This window comes from Tiliqua scincoides, chromosome 3, assembly GCF_035046505.1.
Source record: "Tiliqua scincoides isolate rTilSci1 chromosome 3, rTilSci1.hap2, whole genome shotgun sequence".
NCBI lineage: Eukaryota > Metazoa > Chordata > Lepidosauria > Squamata > Scincidae > Tiliqua > Tiliqua scincoides.
Window position 1 is genome coordinate 42100047 of NC_089823.1, and position 19119 is coordinate 42119165.

The following is a 19119-nucleotide window of genomic DNA, read 5'->3' on the forward strand; positions in this document are numbered from 1 at the left end:
GAGTGTATCTGGGTTTTGGCTGGAGACAGAGCAACCCAAGACTATTTCAGGAATACACTTGCAGGTTGAATGTCTACAAGGGGTGTTCAGGAAGTGCTCTAACAGGGCAGGCAGCAGGTGGAAAGGGAACAATGATGAGTAGAAGGATAGAAGCAGTTTACTATTTGGCAACTGTTCCATGGTATTTTTTGACCCAGGTTGGCAGCAGGGAGATTGCACAGCCGTTTGTCAGCTCTGTCGTTCTGTAGCTTCATTCTGATTGTTGTCATTTATCCAGGACTACTAGGATGGAATGAATTAGAAATCTACATATCAAATAATATCTACATAATATGTACATTCTGTTATATGCTATTATTTTCAACGATGTGGAAACCTCTCACTGTGCATGTATACTCAGAAGTAAGTTCCATTAAATTCAGTGGAACTGACTCCCAAGGAAGTGTGCCTTAGACTGCAGCCTAAGTGACTCCAAGGAGCTTTCTTGGTGTGAAACAGTCCTGAATATCTAATGGGCTCCACACAAAATCCTCAAAAAGAGCTTGGGTGTATTTCTATTAATCAGAACAATTAATTTTCTCTCTGCTAACAGCTAAACAGTACAAAAAGAGGAAATATGGAGCCCTTTCTTTTGCAAAATCAGCCATCTGAAATAGTGCACATGGCAGACTCTGTGTTCAGGCCAAATAATTCATAGGTGTTAACAACCAAGTTTGCAGAAACTGTATAAATACAAGTTCATCTATTTGTCACATGACCGTTGGTGCAAAACATTAGCAGCTTGTAGCTATTAAAACCGTAAAGATGCATACTAAGTAAGAGAGAGAAAGAAAATACCACATCAAGCCAGCTGAAGATTTATTGCAAAGTTTTTTGTTTTTTTTCCCCTCTAGTGTCGCCCTTTGATTTTCTACTCTCAGGGTGTCCTAACAGTATCGACCTAATGCTAATATTTGAATAGTAGTGCCATTTGCCCTGACTAAAGCCTGCTGGCAGATGCGGCTTCTTGCAGAGGTCAGATTTTTAGTCATCGGAATTCTTGTTATAGCCAGTGTAGATGCTTGAATGTACATTAGCATCTCAGAATTGTTGGGAGCAAAAAATGCAAAAACAGAAAAGGAAGAAAGCAAACAAAAACACTCTGCCAAGTTTTCAGTTAGAATGACCTTTTTGACCTACAACAAACTGTAAGGAAATCTCAGCACAATTTAATGTACAAGAAAATATTTCCTGTTGCTATGCTGTTTCCTACTATTTTAATGCCACTCTCTGTCACTGCTTAGTGACCAGTACCAATTTTTGGACATTGGCTTTCAAAGTCGTTGGTTAAAATTCTGTTCCTCTCTGTCAAGATGAAAAATGGTCATAAGGCACAAGTCCATCTTGACCTATGAGCCTGAATTAGTAATATATAGTCATTTGCGGTACATAACACAAGTATTGATACTTCCAGCCTTTGAAGGTGCACCAAGAATTCAGAGTTGTGAGAAGGGTGACTGATCTAGTTGGTTCCTTAAAACAAGGCACAGTGATAATTGAATTTTAAAGTTATTTTGCCATTGTTTGTTTGGCTAATATTTTAACCACTTTCTGGAGATGTCAGCCAAGATTTTGTAAGTCTTCTAGCACTTAACTAACCGAAATGAAATGATAACAAGTCATGTCTTAAGGCAAAGTGGCTATGATATAATGTTATGGATAGATTGCATATGTTCTTTTGCATAACACTTATGAAATAAGAATTTCATAAGAGCAAAAGAAGAGTCTTGCTGGATCAAGCTAAGGCCTCATCTATTCTAGCTCACTGTGAGTGCAATCCTAAGGGAGCGCTTGGCTGGTGCAAGTCCCTTGCGCTGGCCTGGGAGGGTCGCAGATGTGCCATAAAGCATGTTTGCACCTCCTTGAGTGGCAGCTGGGCTGGCGCAGGGACATGCGGAGGCTGGCCGACAAAGAAAGGTAGGTCCACACCAGCCGAGTTCAGCTGGCACAGCGGTCTGGGGGTCGAGGGGAGGGTTGAAGAAAGGTAGGGATGGTGGGCAGTGAGCAGGCCAGTAGGTGGGCAGGTGGGGAGCGGGGATTGGGACCAGGATCCAGCAGTTATGCCCTATCCCCATCCCCGGGCAGCCCAGGGCAGTCCCGGGCTGCTCAGGTTTGCACCAGCTCTTGCAGATCCGAGATCCGAGTAGCCTCATTGGGGCTGCTGCGGCATTACCTAGGGTAAGGAGAATTATTTTCCCTTGCCTTGGGCCAAGCCACAGTCAGCCACAAACTTGACTGGATACAGCACAGGCCAGCCAGCCTGCCTGTTCTGGTGCAAGTTAAGATTATGCTGTTAGTGTCTCATGGTGGCCCACCAGGTGTCTCTAGGACCACTCAAGAAAACATGATAACTGTATCCTGTTGCCAGTGTCTTACATCTGGCATTCAGAGATAGGTTACCTCAAAAACTTGGAGGTTGCATATAGTCCTCATGACCTGTAACCTGTGATGGATTTTTCCTCTTTAAGGGCCTCGTCCCAGCCAGCTTTCCAGTGTGGATGCAGCTGCAGTGCAGCTCTCAGGTAAGGAAACGAGTGTTCCCTTACCTTGAGGAAGCCTCCATGACTGCCTCACCACTGCAGAATGCAGTGGATGCCTCATTAGCATATTTACATCAGTGCTGGAAAGTTGACCCTTACTTTGTCCAGTCCCCTTTCAAAGGCATCTAGACCAGGTGCTGTCACAAAATCCTGTGGCAAGGAGTTCTGCAGATTAATGACATGCTGGGTAAAGGAATATTTCTTTTTGTCTGTTCTGACTCCCCTGCTAGTCAATTTTAGTGGACGTCACCTGGTTGTGGTATTGTGGGAGAGGAAAAAGAACTTCCCTCTATCCACTCAATCCATTCCCTGCATAGATTTATATGTCTCAGAACCTTACCCCCAACCACTGGTACAGCTGCACTGAAAAGGAGGATACTGTATGCATCGGGTGTGTGTGTGGATCAGGAGGCTTCTGAGGGAAAAGCAGATTTAAATAGTTGACATGATTGATTTACATTGTAATTAAATGTAATTTTTAATTTTTTTTGTGATCCATGGGTGTTTTGTTTGTATCAATTAATTTTTAAAAAAATGTCTATTGCTATAAATTTTGTCAGCTGCCTTGATTTCCTTTACAGGGATAAAGGCAGAAATTTTTCAATAAATAAATCCTTTTACCTTTCTGTAAGCCTCTTGGTCTGCAAGGGGTCTCCTTGAACCTGCACCACCTCTTTAGCTGGAGCAAGTCTGAGGAAAGAAAGGGGCAGTGGATCCACTGCCTCCTGCAGTCTCCCTGTCCCAATCTTCTCCCCTCTTGTACCAGTTTTGCTCCCTCCGTGTCCCCACCACTGCCTTACTTGCTGCTGCAGGGTCCGGTGACAAACGAGAACTCTTCTGGTAGGATTCCCAAAATGGCTACCTACAGAGCATTCCACGCACTGTTGACAGCCATTCTGCAACCTTCTGGAACTCCAGCCGGCAGCCCAATTTTGTAAAGGATTGGGCTGTTTATCAGGTTCCTTCCCCGGCACCTTCTTTCTAAACTGAACAGCCCCAGGTGTTGTAACCTTTCCGTGTATGGGAGGTGCCCCAGCCCTGTAACCATTGTGGTCACTCTCTTCAGCACCTTTTCCATTTCTACTACCTGTATATCCTTTTTGAGATGTTGAGACCACAGCTGGACAAAATACTCCAGATATGACCGTACCATTGATTTATACAATGACATAATACTGGCCTCTTTTTTTCCTCAACTCCTTTTTAAATTAACGTGAGCATGGAAATGGCCTTGTTCACAGCCGCCACACACTGGGTCGACATTTGTATTGAGCTGTCCACCGCCACCTAAGTTCACTCTCCTGTTAACCATCACAGATAGTTCAAAACCTATCAGTGTATATATAAAATTTTTATCTCTTTCTCCAATGTGCTTAATGTTACACTTAGGGCACAATCTTAACCAGGTCTACTCAGAAGTAAGTCCTATTTTGTTCAATGGGGCTTACTCTCAGGAAAGTGTGGTTAGGATTGCAGCCTTAGGGTCCAATCTTATCCAGCTTTCCAGCACTGATGCAGCTGCAATGTAGCCCTGAAGGAACAAACATTCTGTACCTTGAGGAGGCCTCCTTGACTCCCCCCCCCATGCAGTTCGCAGCTCAGCACTGGAAAGTTGATTAGGATTGTGCACTTAGCTACATTTAAGTGCATCTGCAAGTTTGCCACCTGCTCCCCCAGTTAAAGAGATCCTTCTAGATATCTTCACAATCCCTTCTGGTCTTCACCACCTGGAAAACTTTAGTGTCATCTGTAAACTTGGCCACCTCACTGCTTATCACCAACTCCAGGTCATTTATGAACGAATTCAAAAGTACTGGTCCCAAGACCTGTCCTTGGGCTCACTGCTTTTCACCTCTTTTCAATTTTGAAAAGTGCCCTTTTACACCCATTCTCTGTTTCCTGTTCTTCAGTCAGTACCTAATACATGAGAGGACCCGTCCTCTTGTTCCTTGACTGTGGAGTTTTCTCAGGAGCCTTTAGTGAGTGAAGTGACCATGTCAAACACCTTCTGAAAGTCCAGGTATATAATATAAATGAGTTCACTCAGATACACATGCCTGTTGACCTTTTCAAAGAATTCTAAAAGATTCGCACTTCATAAGCAGCCATACAATATAGATGCTCTTATAGGGCACAATCCTAACCAGGTCTACTTAGAAGTAAGTCCTATTTTGTTTAATGAGGGTTACTCTTAGGAAAGTGTGGTTAGGATTGCAGCCATAGGCGCAGTACTGTTGCTTCAGAACACTACTGTTGACCTCTGAGATTGATTGATATTTATTTGGTAGAAGAACAATTGAACAATATGAATGTTTCAGGTTTATTCCACAATAGGCCTGCTGCTCTTGCTTTGTTACTGTTGAAACAGACATTCACAAAGTCTAAGTTACAGACTGAAGTTGCTGCTTTCTAAGCCAAGCGGCTTTTGGCTCCAATCCTGACCACACTTTCCTGAGAGTAAGCCCCAATGAACAAAATAGGACTTACTTCTGAGTAGACCTGGTTAGGATTGTGCCTTTTGTCACTTACTCTGGATGGCACTAAAACCCTATTGTTTCCCATTTGATTTTGTTTTATTGACAGGTGAATTTGGAGAAGTATGCAGTGGTCGTTTAAGACTTCCTTCTAAAAAGGAAATTTCTGTAGCAATCAAAACTTTGAAGGTTGGCTACACAGAGAAGCAAAGAAGAGATTTTCTAGGAGAGGCGAGCATCATGGGACAGTTTGACCATCCCAACATCATTCGACTTGAAGGAGTTGTCACCAAAAGTAAGGTCCATTGACTAAACCTTCTTTACAAAAGATAATTTGAATGGATATGAGGGAGACACAGTTCTTGTACTTAGTACATTGGTACTTACAAAATGAGTTACTCCTGAGTAAGCATGTATCGCATAATTCTATATCTGTCTTCCAATATCTGCTGCTCAACATGTATAATACTGTCATGAAAAGGCCAGCTCTTGTTTTAGAATATGCACCAACAAATTTTCCATCTTTGAACCAAGTTCTGGAAAATCATATACATAAGCAGCAAATGTCATCTATCTGTGGTCAATGACATTTCATTTAAAAGCTCTGAAACTGCTCAACCAATTTGCACCTTCAAGAAATAATTTGAAAGATCACAGCCTGCAGGCAATTTTAGAAAGGTTTATGAAATTTTCTCCTTTATCTTAGAACAGTGGTTCTCAAACTTTGAGGGAGCTTTACTCCCTCAGTAAGTTCTTACAGGGGAGGGGCTAGGGCAGCAACGCAATCTCCAGGAAGTGCTTTGCACCTGATTTTAGTGAAAGTTCCAGGCCTTGGGGAGCACTGCACAGGGCTTCCTGCACCTCCTGTAGCCTGCTGCAGCCCTGCCTTCTGAAAGTAAATGCAAAGCACCCCCCTTAGCGACGCGATCCTGGGGATCATGTCCCTGCCTCCCTCCCCTTCCCCCAGCCCTTAATGGGACAGGGGAAGCATTACTCAAACTGGTGGGTCGCAACCCACCAGTTTGAGAACCACTGTCTTAGAATGCCATTTCTAGGACATCCCTGATCTGCACAGAGCTGCCCAACCTAGTTTTCAAATCTTCTGTGACCTGAGAATAACTAGCCAGTGGAAGTCAGAGAGACTCTATGCCAGCCATTTTCAACAACTGTACCATGGCACATTGCTGTGCCATGATTGGTCCACAAGTGTGCCACAAGAATTTGGGGACAGGTGATTTATTAGTAGTGCCTATGGGGGGTGTGAGCCCTCACTGGCAGAATGGTGTGCCTTATAAAATGTCAAAAACCTGATGGTGTGCCTTGACAATTTTAGCTCCTTGTCAGTGTGCTGTGAGATTTAAAAGGTTGAAAATAGCTGCTCTATGCTATCAGACAACACTGTCAGTCCTTGAACTGTGAACATGCGTACTGTGAATGCATGCGAACTGTGAATGCGTACTGTGAACATGTGAACTGTGTATTGGAATCCTGGAAGATCTAGCGAGGAGGTAGATGTGGTGTCAGCAGTGGCCCCTTTAAGGGTAAGGCCTGGGCATCCAGCAGAGTGTGCTGCACAGCTGCAGCCACTTGAAGGCAATAGGGCCCTCAGGGATATAAGGAGCACCTGAGGCAGGAAGGGTTTGTGGGTTGTAGAAGGAGTGTAGGTTGGAGAGGAGACTGACTGTGGAATCTGACCTCGGACTGTGACTTGGCTTATTGATTTTGGACTTTGCCCTGGATACTCTGACTGACTTTGTGACTAACAGACTGCTGGAGACAGTGGAGTTCGGTGTGTGGCTGCTGTGCCCAAGATCTGCTGAGGACCTAGGATCTGCTGTAGTGGTGGGAGGCTGCTGGCAGGAGAGAGGACCTCTGCAGGTTGAACAGGCGAGCTACCCTGGAGGTGGGGTCCAGCAGGACTGCAGGGCAGAACCAGGGTCAGTTGTTGGGGGAAAGAAGGGGAGTTAATTTGCTTAAAGTGGGCATAATTCTCCAGGCAGAGCTTGGCCTTGGAATCTGGCAGAACACATGCCAGTATTATTCAAGCTTATAATTAGTAATAGGCTTGGAATGAATACCAGTACGTTAGCCAACTGTTTAATTCAAAGCAAAGTTTTAAGTCAATGGGAAGGTTCCATTGTCTTTAAACTCTTGGAATAATAACATATGTATCAGAAAAAACTAATAGTCATGGTAGAAATTTTTTTTAGACTGTGTAGCATTTGAGAATTCAGTGCGCTCATACACCCTCCTGTGGTGACAACAATGATAGTGCTTTACAGTTGTCATTCAGGATTACAAAATGCTGAATTATATGCTAAAATTGATTGCTGATAAACAGCTGCAGGCATTCTGGCTGTCCTTCTGAGACTATTCTGCACATTACCTCATGGTGTCAGCATCTGGCAAACATTTGAATAGCCACAACCAGGCAGCAAAAAATCATGTGGCAATAATTGGCCCATGCTAACAGCTGAATGTTGTACAGTACATACTGCCTGCTATGTATTTTTAAATCTTCATGTAGACTTGAAAATGGAAGCATGGCAAATAAAAGCTCTTAGCTGAAGACTTGCACGATATAGGGCCCAATCCTATCCAATTTTCCACTGCCGTACAGCTGTTCCAATGGGGCATGCACTGCAACCTGTGGTGGGGAGGCACTCGCAGAGGACTCCTCAAGGTATGGGAACATTAGTTCCCTTACCTTGAGACTGCATTGTGTCTGCACTGGTGCTGGAAAATTGGATAGGACTTGGACCCTCAATCTCCTATGGCAGGGGTCTCCAAACTAGGGCCCAGGGGGGCATACCTGGCCCACCACAATATTTTATCTAGAGTGCAGCAACATTTTTTTTTTGTCAAAGCATTTTCTAATGCATAACATTTTTATTCATTATATATCATTAATCAGTTTAACCATGGCATTGTCTCTTTAACTGTCACATTTCTCTTTTGTTCTGAATCATATCCTGCGAATGACATAAAAGATCCAAGTAAAACTAATCCATTCATTTAAATCCATTTCATTCATTTTTAAAACTGATTTTTTTTCAGTCCATGGAAATGTGTCAGATATACAATGTGCTCCTCATACTGAAAGTTTGGAGACCCTGGACCTATGGGGTCTATAGCTGGCAGAAGTCCAAAGAGAGAAAGGAATGTGTTGGGAGGGGATAGTATCAAAGTGCAATACACCACCTCCCTCCTACCACACAGCCACTCTCCAGCCATGGAACATCTCCCCCATCATTCTTACCTTAGAGTGGCCTGGGCGATCTGTTGGCAAGCGCCTGGAAGCGCTGGACTGCCAGGTCCCAGGTTTTCTTAGCCAGGCTCTCTTTAAAACTCTAAGGGATATGTGTGGAGGGTTGCAGACTGAAGGGTCACATTTGAGACTCCCTTCTCACAGCAGCCTGTATCAATACGTTTTTGTCTCAGTTTGAAGCTCTTTGTTCATCAGTGTTTATGGGCTCTGCAGGTATTAGACCTGGAGCAGTTGTCCATACTATTTCTCTCCCCCCCCTCCTGTTGTTAAATTATTTTTTCTTAATTTTCCCATTTTTATACTGCCCTTCCTTCAAGTAGCCCAGAGTGGTGTACATGGCTCCCTGTCTCCTGAAAGGAGTTCATCCCTCCTTTTGCCCTTACAACAGCACTGTGAATAGGTTAGGCTGAGAGGTAGTGACTAGGTCAAGGTCACCCAATAACCTTCATGGCTTAGTGGGAATTTGAACCTGGATCATCCAGGTCTAATTCCCAAACCACTACACCATCCTGGACTGCTTTCTGCTTAGTTTTCTAATCTTTAATCTTCCTTCCAGCACATAAGATGTTATATAATGCTTCTTGGTAGGCTGCAGGAAGAGTCATTCGTCATCTCCCCCCCACCCCCAGCCAGTGACCATTTATTTGGACTTTTTATAAAGATTCCATTGTTTCCTTCCACAGTTAGAATATTCCTGAACAAGGTATTATAGCAGCTCATGCAGTCCCCGCCTGATTTTTTGCCTACACAAAATGCTTAGACACATTACAAGATAAAGAGGTGTTTAAAGCATAAGAAGTAGCTTCTTGAGTCAGCCATTATGTAGGCAAAATTTAAAGTAATAGTCAAAATACTTTCTTCCTCTTTTGACTTTGTCACTATAATCATCCTCATTAATCTTGAGTCAGCGAAGCTGAAAAGGTTTTTCCACTTGTACTGATGTGCTATAATGACACATTCCCCAATGTTTTTGAATTATATTTTACTAGCAGTTGAGTAGTACTTAAAGGTAGACTGGACAGTGTTCAAGAAAATAGAGTAAGTTTGTATATTATCCTTGGTGTTCTTTCTGAAAGGATGCCAAGCATACCTTCCAATATAAAATCCATGATAAATAGGCAATGGGACCTTTACACAGCAAACCAAATATTGATGGATGGGCCTTACAAATGAACTGACTATTCATACTGACTTGATCTTGTGGAGTAAATCTTAACAACATGCGTGGCAGACAATCTCAGAGAGATCCTACTTGAAACCAGAAGCACATATGCAATTTAAAGGCATTGTAGCTTATAACTTGCTAGAGATGGAGTAAGGTACTCAGGCTAAATAAAGACTTCAGTCTTTTCTTCCAACACTGAATTACTCCCCTGTTTCATATTTGTTTCTGTACTTTCCTTCCACACTGGTCTCCAGGGGGCCCTATAGGCAGCAGTCCTAATAGCCAACCCACATGTTCTGCTTAGTTTACTAATAATTTACAGCAATTTGTAGCATTTTGGTATAATAAATTTTGGAAACACTGTTGACACAAGTTGTTATCGTGTAAATGACTGCATTTTGATAAATGAACATGGAAATGTTCCTTTAAAAATATGTCAGTTTCCTTTGGAGCATGTGCTTTTGATTGCACATGCATTTGTAACTCAACCTGAGTGAACATCCGTGTCCAGAAAAGGATAAGTTAAGTTAGGAAAATTTTGTGGAATGATTTGAAAGGTTTTTCCAAATCATTAATGTTACACTTCTGGTACATTTAATGCCGTAATATTCACATTGTAACTAGGCATTTTGGAGAGCTGATAAAGTGTTTTGAATTACATTGGAGTGAAGTGAATGCACTTTTCCAATTTGACCATACTCCACCCAGTTTTTGATGGGGTTTTGAAACCCACTAGGATTCTATATAGATGCTTAGCAAAATGTCATGGGCAGCGCAATCCTATCTTGCCCTGGAACAGGCAGGCCAGGAGGCCTGCGCTGTGTCCAGCACAGGATTGGGGCCAGAAGTGGCTCAGCCGGAGGCAAGGGGAGACTCTTCCCTTACCCCCAGGTAAGTTACCATGGCCCCAATGGGTCACCTCAGACTTGTACCACCTCAGGAGCTGGCACATGTTTGAGGAGAACAGAGCGGCTTCAAGCCATGCCATGCTGCTCGGGGAAAGGGGTTGGGATCTGGCATAATAGCTGAGTCCCCGCCCACTTGCCCCCTGGAATGCCCACTGTCCACCCGTCCACCCCAAAACGCCTCCCTTCTGTCTCCTCCCCACCCTCCCCAAAGCCCTGCATCATTTGAGCTCGGCCAACACAACCCTCCCTCCCCAAATCAGCATGGAGGCTGGATGCAGCCTCCTTGGGCCAGTGCGTGTCCCTGAGCCAGCCCAGCCACCTCCCAAGGAGGCGCAAATGTGCTTTACAGCATGTTTACCCTCTTGGGCTGGCGCAAGGGACTTGCACTGCCCTAGGGCATAGTTGGGATTGCACCCTTAGTGTTGCTGACAACTCATTTTATTGATCTATCAATGTTTGTGTCCACAGCCCAGCCCCTGAGCCAGCATCCAAGGTGATAACAAATTCCTTTATCTGCCACACAGCATATGCATACCCATCCCCTTGGCTGCAACTACCTCACCTCTCCTCTCCCACAAGTGTACACATTTGGTCCCTGTTGTGTATATGCAACATTGGGCAGAAATGGCTTAAACTGGCTGGGCAGGGAGGATCGCGGGAGTGGAACCTCTCCACTCCCAGTACCTTCATAACCCACCAAGTTAAAAGGAAGTGGCAAAGGTAGCAGAAACCTGGAGATGACAGAGGGGGAAGCAGTGGCTCTTCCTGGTTTACTAATGGAGGAAGAAGAGAGACATGAGAATGTATGAGAAGAGTGCAAGGCAGCAATTGGGTGGAGTGGCCAGGCCAGGGGAGCTGACAGGTAGGTTAGGATTGGGCCAATATAAATTCTACCTGAGGATTTGACTAAAGGAGTGTGATTCTGTTTTTATTTTATTTTATTGAAAGCCTCTATATTTTTTTACCTGTAGTATGAAACTTATCTAAGAAAAAAATTGACACACAATGTGGAAACATACTACTTAAAATGTTTATAACCACACTACTTCTGAAATATGCACAGTTCACTGTTGAATGTATAGCATGATTCATTCATATCACAATTTATGAATCAGTTCTTTTGACGTTGCCCTGTATTGACAAATGATGCCCAGGACCAGATAGTCTTGGAGTCATTTGTAAGACGAAAACTGTGCGTATCACCTCCAGAACAGCCTTGCAATACGGTCACAGGATTCTAGTACCAGATGAATTGTTCGCTGTTACAGTCTGGTTATTAATAATCAACTAAATGACTGTTCTGCTGCATTACAGTGTTTTTATTGATTATGAATTGAAAGCAATGTGAGGGGAGCTTGACTCCAAAGGGTTAAAAAGCAGTTGCTAAGTGGATTATCTAGCTGTTTTTATTCTGGTTCCCAGGCCATAACTCATGTCAGACGTGACTGGAAAGATTGGAAAGACCCAGCGTTGTAAAGATTCATTCGACCATAAGCATGGGCAGCGTTTTTTCACAAAGGGCTCACTGGACACATGAAAGAACTGTGTCCAATTTCCACTAGATAATGGAAAGCCTGTTAGGGTACTGGGTATAGCATGCTGTTCTTGAACCACTTAACACACTTGTGATAGTTAAAGCTTGATCACTTGCTATTAACTAATTAGTCATAGAGGAGCTGGGTCATGTTTTGCCATGATACTGCCTTGCCATTACAGGTCCGTACAATGTATTGTCTTTTCCCTCCATTGGTGGTATTGTTGTATAGATACACCTGAAAACTAGACCCCAGATGGACATTTCCTGCTAGGTGCTACATACAGCAGTCAGTTGGAACTTTTCAGATCAGAATAAGCACAGAGGAATTTAGAACAGCAAGGCAAGCAGTCTTTGCTGTGCATGTATTACCTTGACATCCAAGTGGCTGTTGACTGCAAGGGTGGTTTTCAACCTTTTTTTGTACCATGACCACAATAAAAGAATATAGTATGAGACTAGGGACCCACTGTTGCCCCCAGCCCCTGTGGCCACCCACTCCCTGTCACGCTCTCCCAGCATTGTTCATTGTAACCAAATCTTATTAGATAGAGCAGAAAAGATTACCATGACGCCTGGCACTAATGAAAACTATTTTTGCACAAGAACCTGAGCAGGAGTGGGACACAATCTCCTGGTACCTCAAGGGCTACACCAGATGCCTTCCCCTTTAGCTGGTGGTGCTCTAGTTCAGTGGTCCTTATCCTATTTCATTCCTGTAAGTTGCTGTGGCCTCACAACTGAGATTTTGGGACCACATTGGGGTCACTACCCCAAAGTTCAAGAACATTGGTTTACAATAATACAGTGTTTCTCAAAGGGTGCTCCTCCAGGGGCTCCAAGAGCACACCATAAGTAGCCACCTCTGCCCCTTCCTGTGCCACTCTGTGCATGTCCTGCACCCTGGAGCCCCCCAAGAGTCTGCACATGCACCAGCAGGGCTCCCAAGACCCCTCTTAGGAGCGTAAAGCGATCCAGAGACCGAAACGTTTGAGAACTGCTGCAATCATATATTAGCAGATATTCCTGCAACCTTGATTACTTTGATTGACTTTCTGGGAATTACAGCCATGTTTACAAGGGATTGACTGATTGTGTTTAATACATTTGCAGGTAAACCTGTCATGATTGTAACTGAGTATATGGAAAATGGCTCTTTGGATAGCTTCCTAAGAGTAAGTACTCTGTTGATTTCATGGTGATAATCTGGCCATATAGTTCTCAGTTTGGCTGCTTCAGTGCAGGTCTTCTCAAAACCTTTTGCTAAGAATGATAGATCTGACAGAATTTTGGAGTTCTGACTTCTTCAGGAAGGAAAGTTTGTCCAAAATCTCAAAATGTCATAACTCTGAAAGATACAAGACTAGTGCCACAATCCTAACCAACTTTCCAGCATGGACATCAGGGCAATGCAACTCCAAGGTAAGGAAACAAACATTACCTTACCTTGAGGAGGCCTCCCAGATTGCCCCCCAACTGCAGGATGCAGCACATGTCCCATTGCACTACTATGCCAGTGCTGGATAGTTGGTCAGGATTGCACCCTCGATCTCTTCCGCTGATCTTAGGAGCATAAGAAGTTGCTTTATACTAAGTCATTCAATTGGTCATTATTGTCAACACTGACTGGTTTCAACAATCCAGGGTTTCAGATAGGAACTCTCATCTGCCCTATGTGGATATGCCAGTGTTTGAACCTAGAACCGTCTGCATGCAAAATATGTACTTTGCCACTAAACTACAACCCCTTCTTCATTGTTCTTTTGCCCAGACAGTGTTCAAATAATTACACAGCAGGAGAGTCATTCTTCTTCCTTTATTCAGTTCTGGACACATCACTTTCCAACACAAAGTGGGGAAGTACATTTTAAGGTTTTCTGGCAGTTGTCCAAATCCACAGCCTCAAATGTGCTGAGTTCAGGCTTGCCCATTCATTTCAGTGAAGAGGACAAATTCCAGGCATGCATGTTTTTGCATAGCCAAATTGCTCCCTTCCATGGAAGTGAACAAGGAAACTCAAATTAGTGATAACTCTCATGAGTGTGCACCAGAGTCCTAAGACCACAAGGTGCTGCTGGTAACAGAGTTAGCATCAACAAATATGCCAGCCCAATTGGAAACATTTTTTTGCAGAGCCTCAGGTTCACAAACAAGGTTTGTAGAATCTTAGAGATATAATTTATTATAAACTTTATATCTCTATGGTATGAAGGAAAGCAATCACAATAAGTGCTTAAAAAGTGCAGGCGAGTTAATGGACCAAATGGATCTAAGCAGATTTTAATATAAAATTGCGTACATGTAAGCCTAGAAGTAAGCAAACAAAATGTGTAGATTACCTTTTGGAAAGTAAATAGTGACAAAACCACTAGTGACTGTGATATGATTTAGTAAAAATACTAATTTTATTTTTTATTTTTACCCTAGACCCCTTAGGTGCTGGTTCCAATTGGGAGCAATTGATCCGATTGGCTTAAAGCCTGCCCTGAAAATGTAATAAGTTTTTTAAGTTCCACCTTCCCTCACACAGACAAAACAGAGATTGTTTTTTTGCACAATAAAAACTCTATGTATGAAGCTCCTCTCACTGCACTTGAGTTACAGTCATCACGAAGATGACTGTGGCTAATGTGATACTAACAGGTTAATAGTATACCATTAAAAAAAATAATTTGAGATACCTTTGCAAATCTTGCAACCAAGAAACCAAACACAGCCCACTAGGCATGTTTTGTGGTCTGCTGGGTTCTTGCCATCACTCCTCTACTGCAAACACTCACACAATGCGAGTTTGGAGTCTCCAGTATGCAACAAAAGAGTCCAAAGGGTTTTGTTGTGCTACTATTAAACCACGGAACAGGCTGGAGGGCTGTTTGTCTTGGCAAATCACAAATGATACAGCAGGGCTGCATGACACATGTTCCAAGGAAGACTCTGCACATGCTCTTTGCCAAAAGAAAGTAATGAATTCATATTAGTCATACAACGCAAAACAATACAGAGACACAGATCATGTTTAGGTAGAATGTGCCAGTTTGGATCCATTAGATATGCAATCTTCATTTATCACTTTTCCTGCACATCCATTAAATGTGGGAGAGATATGAGGAAATAAAGATTTTCAAAAAACTTGGGTCCCTTCATTCAGTTTACACACACACACACACACACACACACACACACACACACACACACACACACACAACACATATACATTCTTTTTAAAATTTCCCCAAAGGGAGACATACTATTTGGCCTCATGTAAAAATTGTTTTAAGTAATAAAAAATAAATAAATAAAATGACAGATGAGACTAACCATCTCCCATTTGGCAGTCCTTGGGGCAGCTTTATTCTCATTTAAGTGCTGTGTTTTGGCAGAGTATTTTTCATAAAGCAAGTTCCCATTTGCAGCATATCTGGAGATGGGCCTTGTGTACACCATTGAAGAGCTGAATGGCCTGTCGTAAATGTTTTACAGAAACATGATGCTCAGTTCACAGTCATCCAGCTAGTGGGAATGCTTCGAGGAATTGCATCTGGCATGAAGTATTTGTCAGATATGGGTTACGTCCACCGTGACCTGGCTGCCCGCAACATCCTCATAAATAGTAACCTGGTCTGCAAGGTCTCGGATTTTGGCCTTTCCCGTGTTCTGGAGGATGACCCAGAAGCTGCCTACACAACAAGGGTGAGTCCAGCGCTCTTTAAATGATTGCTATAAAGCTAGAGGTGCCTGAGAGTTGAATGCTGCTCAACTATAGAGCATTCTACGTGCCTTCACCAGATGGGAAAAAGAAAATTGTAACCAATAGCATTTTTACTCTGCCTACAGCAGTTCAGCATTACTGTACAAGAGCATACTCATCACCTAAGACACATTCATTTTATTGTCTTTAAACCACCTTGCTCTGCTTACAGTTGTGGTGGTGAAGATTATATAAACAAGTAATTGTGGCTTTAAGGTTTTAGAAACCACTGAGCGGCAAAACACTCTGCAATTCTAGGGGCACAATCCTAACCCACTTTCCAGCACCGACATAAGGGCAATGCAGCTCCAAGGTAAGGAAACAAGCATTCCTTTATTTTGAGAAGGCCTCTGTGAGTGCCACCCAACTGTAGGATGTAGCGCACATCCCATCGGAACTGCTATACCAGTGCTGACTGTTGGTTAGGATTTGGGCCTACATGTATTAAAATGTTATTTTAGAGCCTGATCCTAGTGCCTTGCCTTAATTCTGATAAGGTGGTGGTGGTGGTGGTGGGGAGTTTTAACATGTACAGACATTGCACAAAAGATATTAACAACAATAAATAAAAGTCCCTTTGTGTCTCAGTGTATCATCATATCATCAAAACTTTTAGAACAGTCATAAGAAATTACTGCCTAGGCATGACAGGTGAAGTTGTGGTTTTGTGTGGATCTCAATGGAGTCAAGAAGCAGCAGACTAGTTTCCACACCAAGCGGTTTTATGACTGGAGTTTCGGTGGCATTAAAAAACAGGTGCCTGACATCCGCCATTGACATCTATTACATCATACAACTACAGGATTTTAAGAGCTGAAAGTAAGGCCCTTTTCAGGTTCCATTATCTAGAGAGATTGGGCACATTCCTAACCAGATCTACTCCTGTTTTGTTCAATGGGGCTTACTCTCAGCAAAGTGTGGTTAGAATTGCAGCCGTATTGTCACTTACTGGGGACAGGGCCTGTTTTGTTGTAGCCCAACAGTTTCTGACTGTGCTTCTCTAAGAAGTTGTATTGTATGTGTTCTTTTCTAGTCTCTTTTCGGAAGAAGCAGAAGAGGTTTTTTTCCCCTTCTGCCCCCCCCCATTTTATGTTTGGAAATGTTCAGTGTATATATGTAGTTTCTAATAATTGTGTTACAGCCCAATCCTGAGCTGCCTGGAGCTGTGGGACCCGGCAGCTCCACAAAGGGCTCCCACTGAATCCCAAGCCTCCTGCGCTTCGCTACTGCAAGAGGCTCCTCGGGAGAAGGGGACATTCGTCCCCTTCCCCCGAGTACGGGAAGCAGTCCCACAATGGGACTACTCACTTTAGCGGCGACTGTTTGGTCGCTGCTAAAGTGAAGGCGCTCGTGTAGGGCGTGCAGCCCTCCACTAGTGCCTGGGATCCTGCGGAGCTTGGCTCTGCGAACCCGCCTCTCTCCCGCCCCCGGGAACGCCCCCATTCCCCGTTACACAGCCTAGCGGTCGCAGGCACCACCGAGCTGCGGAACTCGGGTGCCCACCAGGCGGTGGCTCAGTGCCGGCCAGCGATTAGCCACCTTTGGAGGAAGCCCGGCGGTAAGCCCTGCAAACGTGCCGTGGTCCATGCCACAGAGGCGCGGTGCGGACCACAGGATTGGGCTCTTAGTCTGCTAAATGAAATGGATTCATTATATATTTTGGGGGAGGGAAGTTGTTTTTGTTTTTTGTACATCGTTTTGTAAATTATGATTTGAATGAACATATTTGTTGAAAAGCAGTCTAGAAATATAGTTTTTTTAAAATGGCTCTTTACGTTATGTAAATATTTCTCAGAGGACTGAACTGTATTGTTAAGAGTGATTATGTAACGCTTTTCAACAAACAGAGTTCTCAAAGTGGCTGACCTAGTAAAAGCCATAAAAAGGTGATTCCCTGTCCCTAAAAGCATCACCATCCAAAAAGAAAGGCAAGGCAGATACCAACAGCAGCCACTGGAAAAGGTGCTATGTTGGGATGAATAGGGAGAGATGCTCTGCCCCTGCTAAACATAGGAAAGCCACCAGTTGGAAAATGCCACTTTGTACACTTAGCAAGTGTTCCTGGCTGCATCCTCTATTATGTCATGAATTATACCACAGTTATTTCTATTTCATTTTTAACTATCTTTACCTTTTTTCAGGACCTCTGACTCATCCCACATTGTTTTCACCATGCTGGTTACGGGCAATATGTTTAGGACTTCCATCCCCACACTGCTTTACCAGCACAAATGGAAGAGAAGTGCGCATTGTCACATGTACCCATGGCCCATATGTACGCAAAGAACATTTTTTCCAACATACGGGAAAAATACATATGTAGGAAAATTGTCATATTTGAGGCACACCTGTTTTTGCATCTCTTAGTACGTGGGATAAGCCCAGTATTTAAACAAAGTTTTGATCTGGGACATGGTATAGTCATGTTTGCATTCAACAACATTAAAATGTTCCATTTGATGGGGTTTTAAAGAAATATTGTACTCTGAAAAATGCATCTTTATATCATTGTTATGATATGCAATGCTTTCCACTTGCAGGGGGGAAAGATTCCGATCCGATGGACATCTCCAGAAGCCATCGCTTACCGAAAATTCACATCAGCCAGTGACGCATGGAGTTACGGGATTGTTCTTTGGGAGGTGATGTCTTATGGAGAAAGACCATATTGGGAGATGTCCAATCAGGATGTGAGTTTATTGAATTACATTATTAAGCTACAAGAGGAAGGAATTCTTAGCAACACAAAATGATGCCATACACACATTCTGATGACCACATCTTTTCTGACTTAGAAATATTTTCTTTAGGACCCAAACCTACCCTCCCCCCCTCCCGAGATTGGGGTGCCTGAGAACCCAACAAATCCAACATTAGAATAAAGAGTAAACTTTTGGAACTCTGGAATTAAACACTCTGACATACCATGTCCTCATTCTGGAATATAATGCTTACCGGGGGGGACGGGACACAACCTATCATCTGGTGTGTTCTGTTCTCCTGTGAATTCTGCCGTCCAGCATTCTTGAAACTGCTCCCAGTGCTGTGTTACTGAGAAAGGTGGAAACTAAAATATGTCAAGGCTGAAAACTGGTTTGTCTTTTACCATCGACGTATTCATTTTTTATATATTATATTTTAGTGTTTGCCAATATCCTTCTGGTATCCAGTGCCTGCGGATTTACAGTTTTGGATGGTTGTTTTGAGCCCAGATCTGGATAGATAAAGATATAGGTAACATTGTCATACCAAAAGCAACCAAAGTTTGAAAGTCTTTTATTGTTGAAAAACCTTGTTGTGGCCATTTAACAACTTTTTTAAAGGAACAGTTTAACTTTTTAGAGAATAGAAGGGAGATGATGATTCAGATAACCCAAGGGAAACATCACAAACACTTTTACATTTGGAAGACCTTTAGATAACTTTTATAGAACCTTTTTAAA

General features: G+C 43.1%; 1 protein-coding gene across 2 annotated transcripts in view; it reads left to right on the top strand.

Annotated features, from left to right (window-relative positions):
• Positions 1 to 19119, top strand: part of EPHA3 (EPH receptor A3) — a 150183-nt gene that overhangs the window by 111773 nt on the left and 19291 nt on the right. For both annotated transcript variants that reach the window (XM_066619984.1, XM_066619983.1), the window contains exons 9-12: positions 5163 to 5348; positions 13042 to 13103; positions 15409 to 15618; positions 18217 to 18366. In XM_066619984.1, the coding sequence (XP_066476081.1) occupies positions 5163 to 5348; positions 13042 to 13103; positions 15409 to 15618; positions 18217 to 18366 (608 nt within the window). The remainder of the gene's footprint in view (positions 1 to 5162; positions 5349 to 13041; positions 13104 to 15408; positions 15619 to 18216; positions 18367 to 19119) is intronic.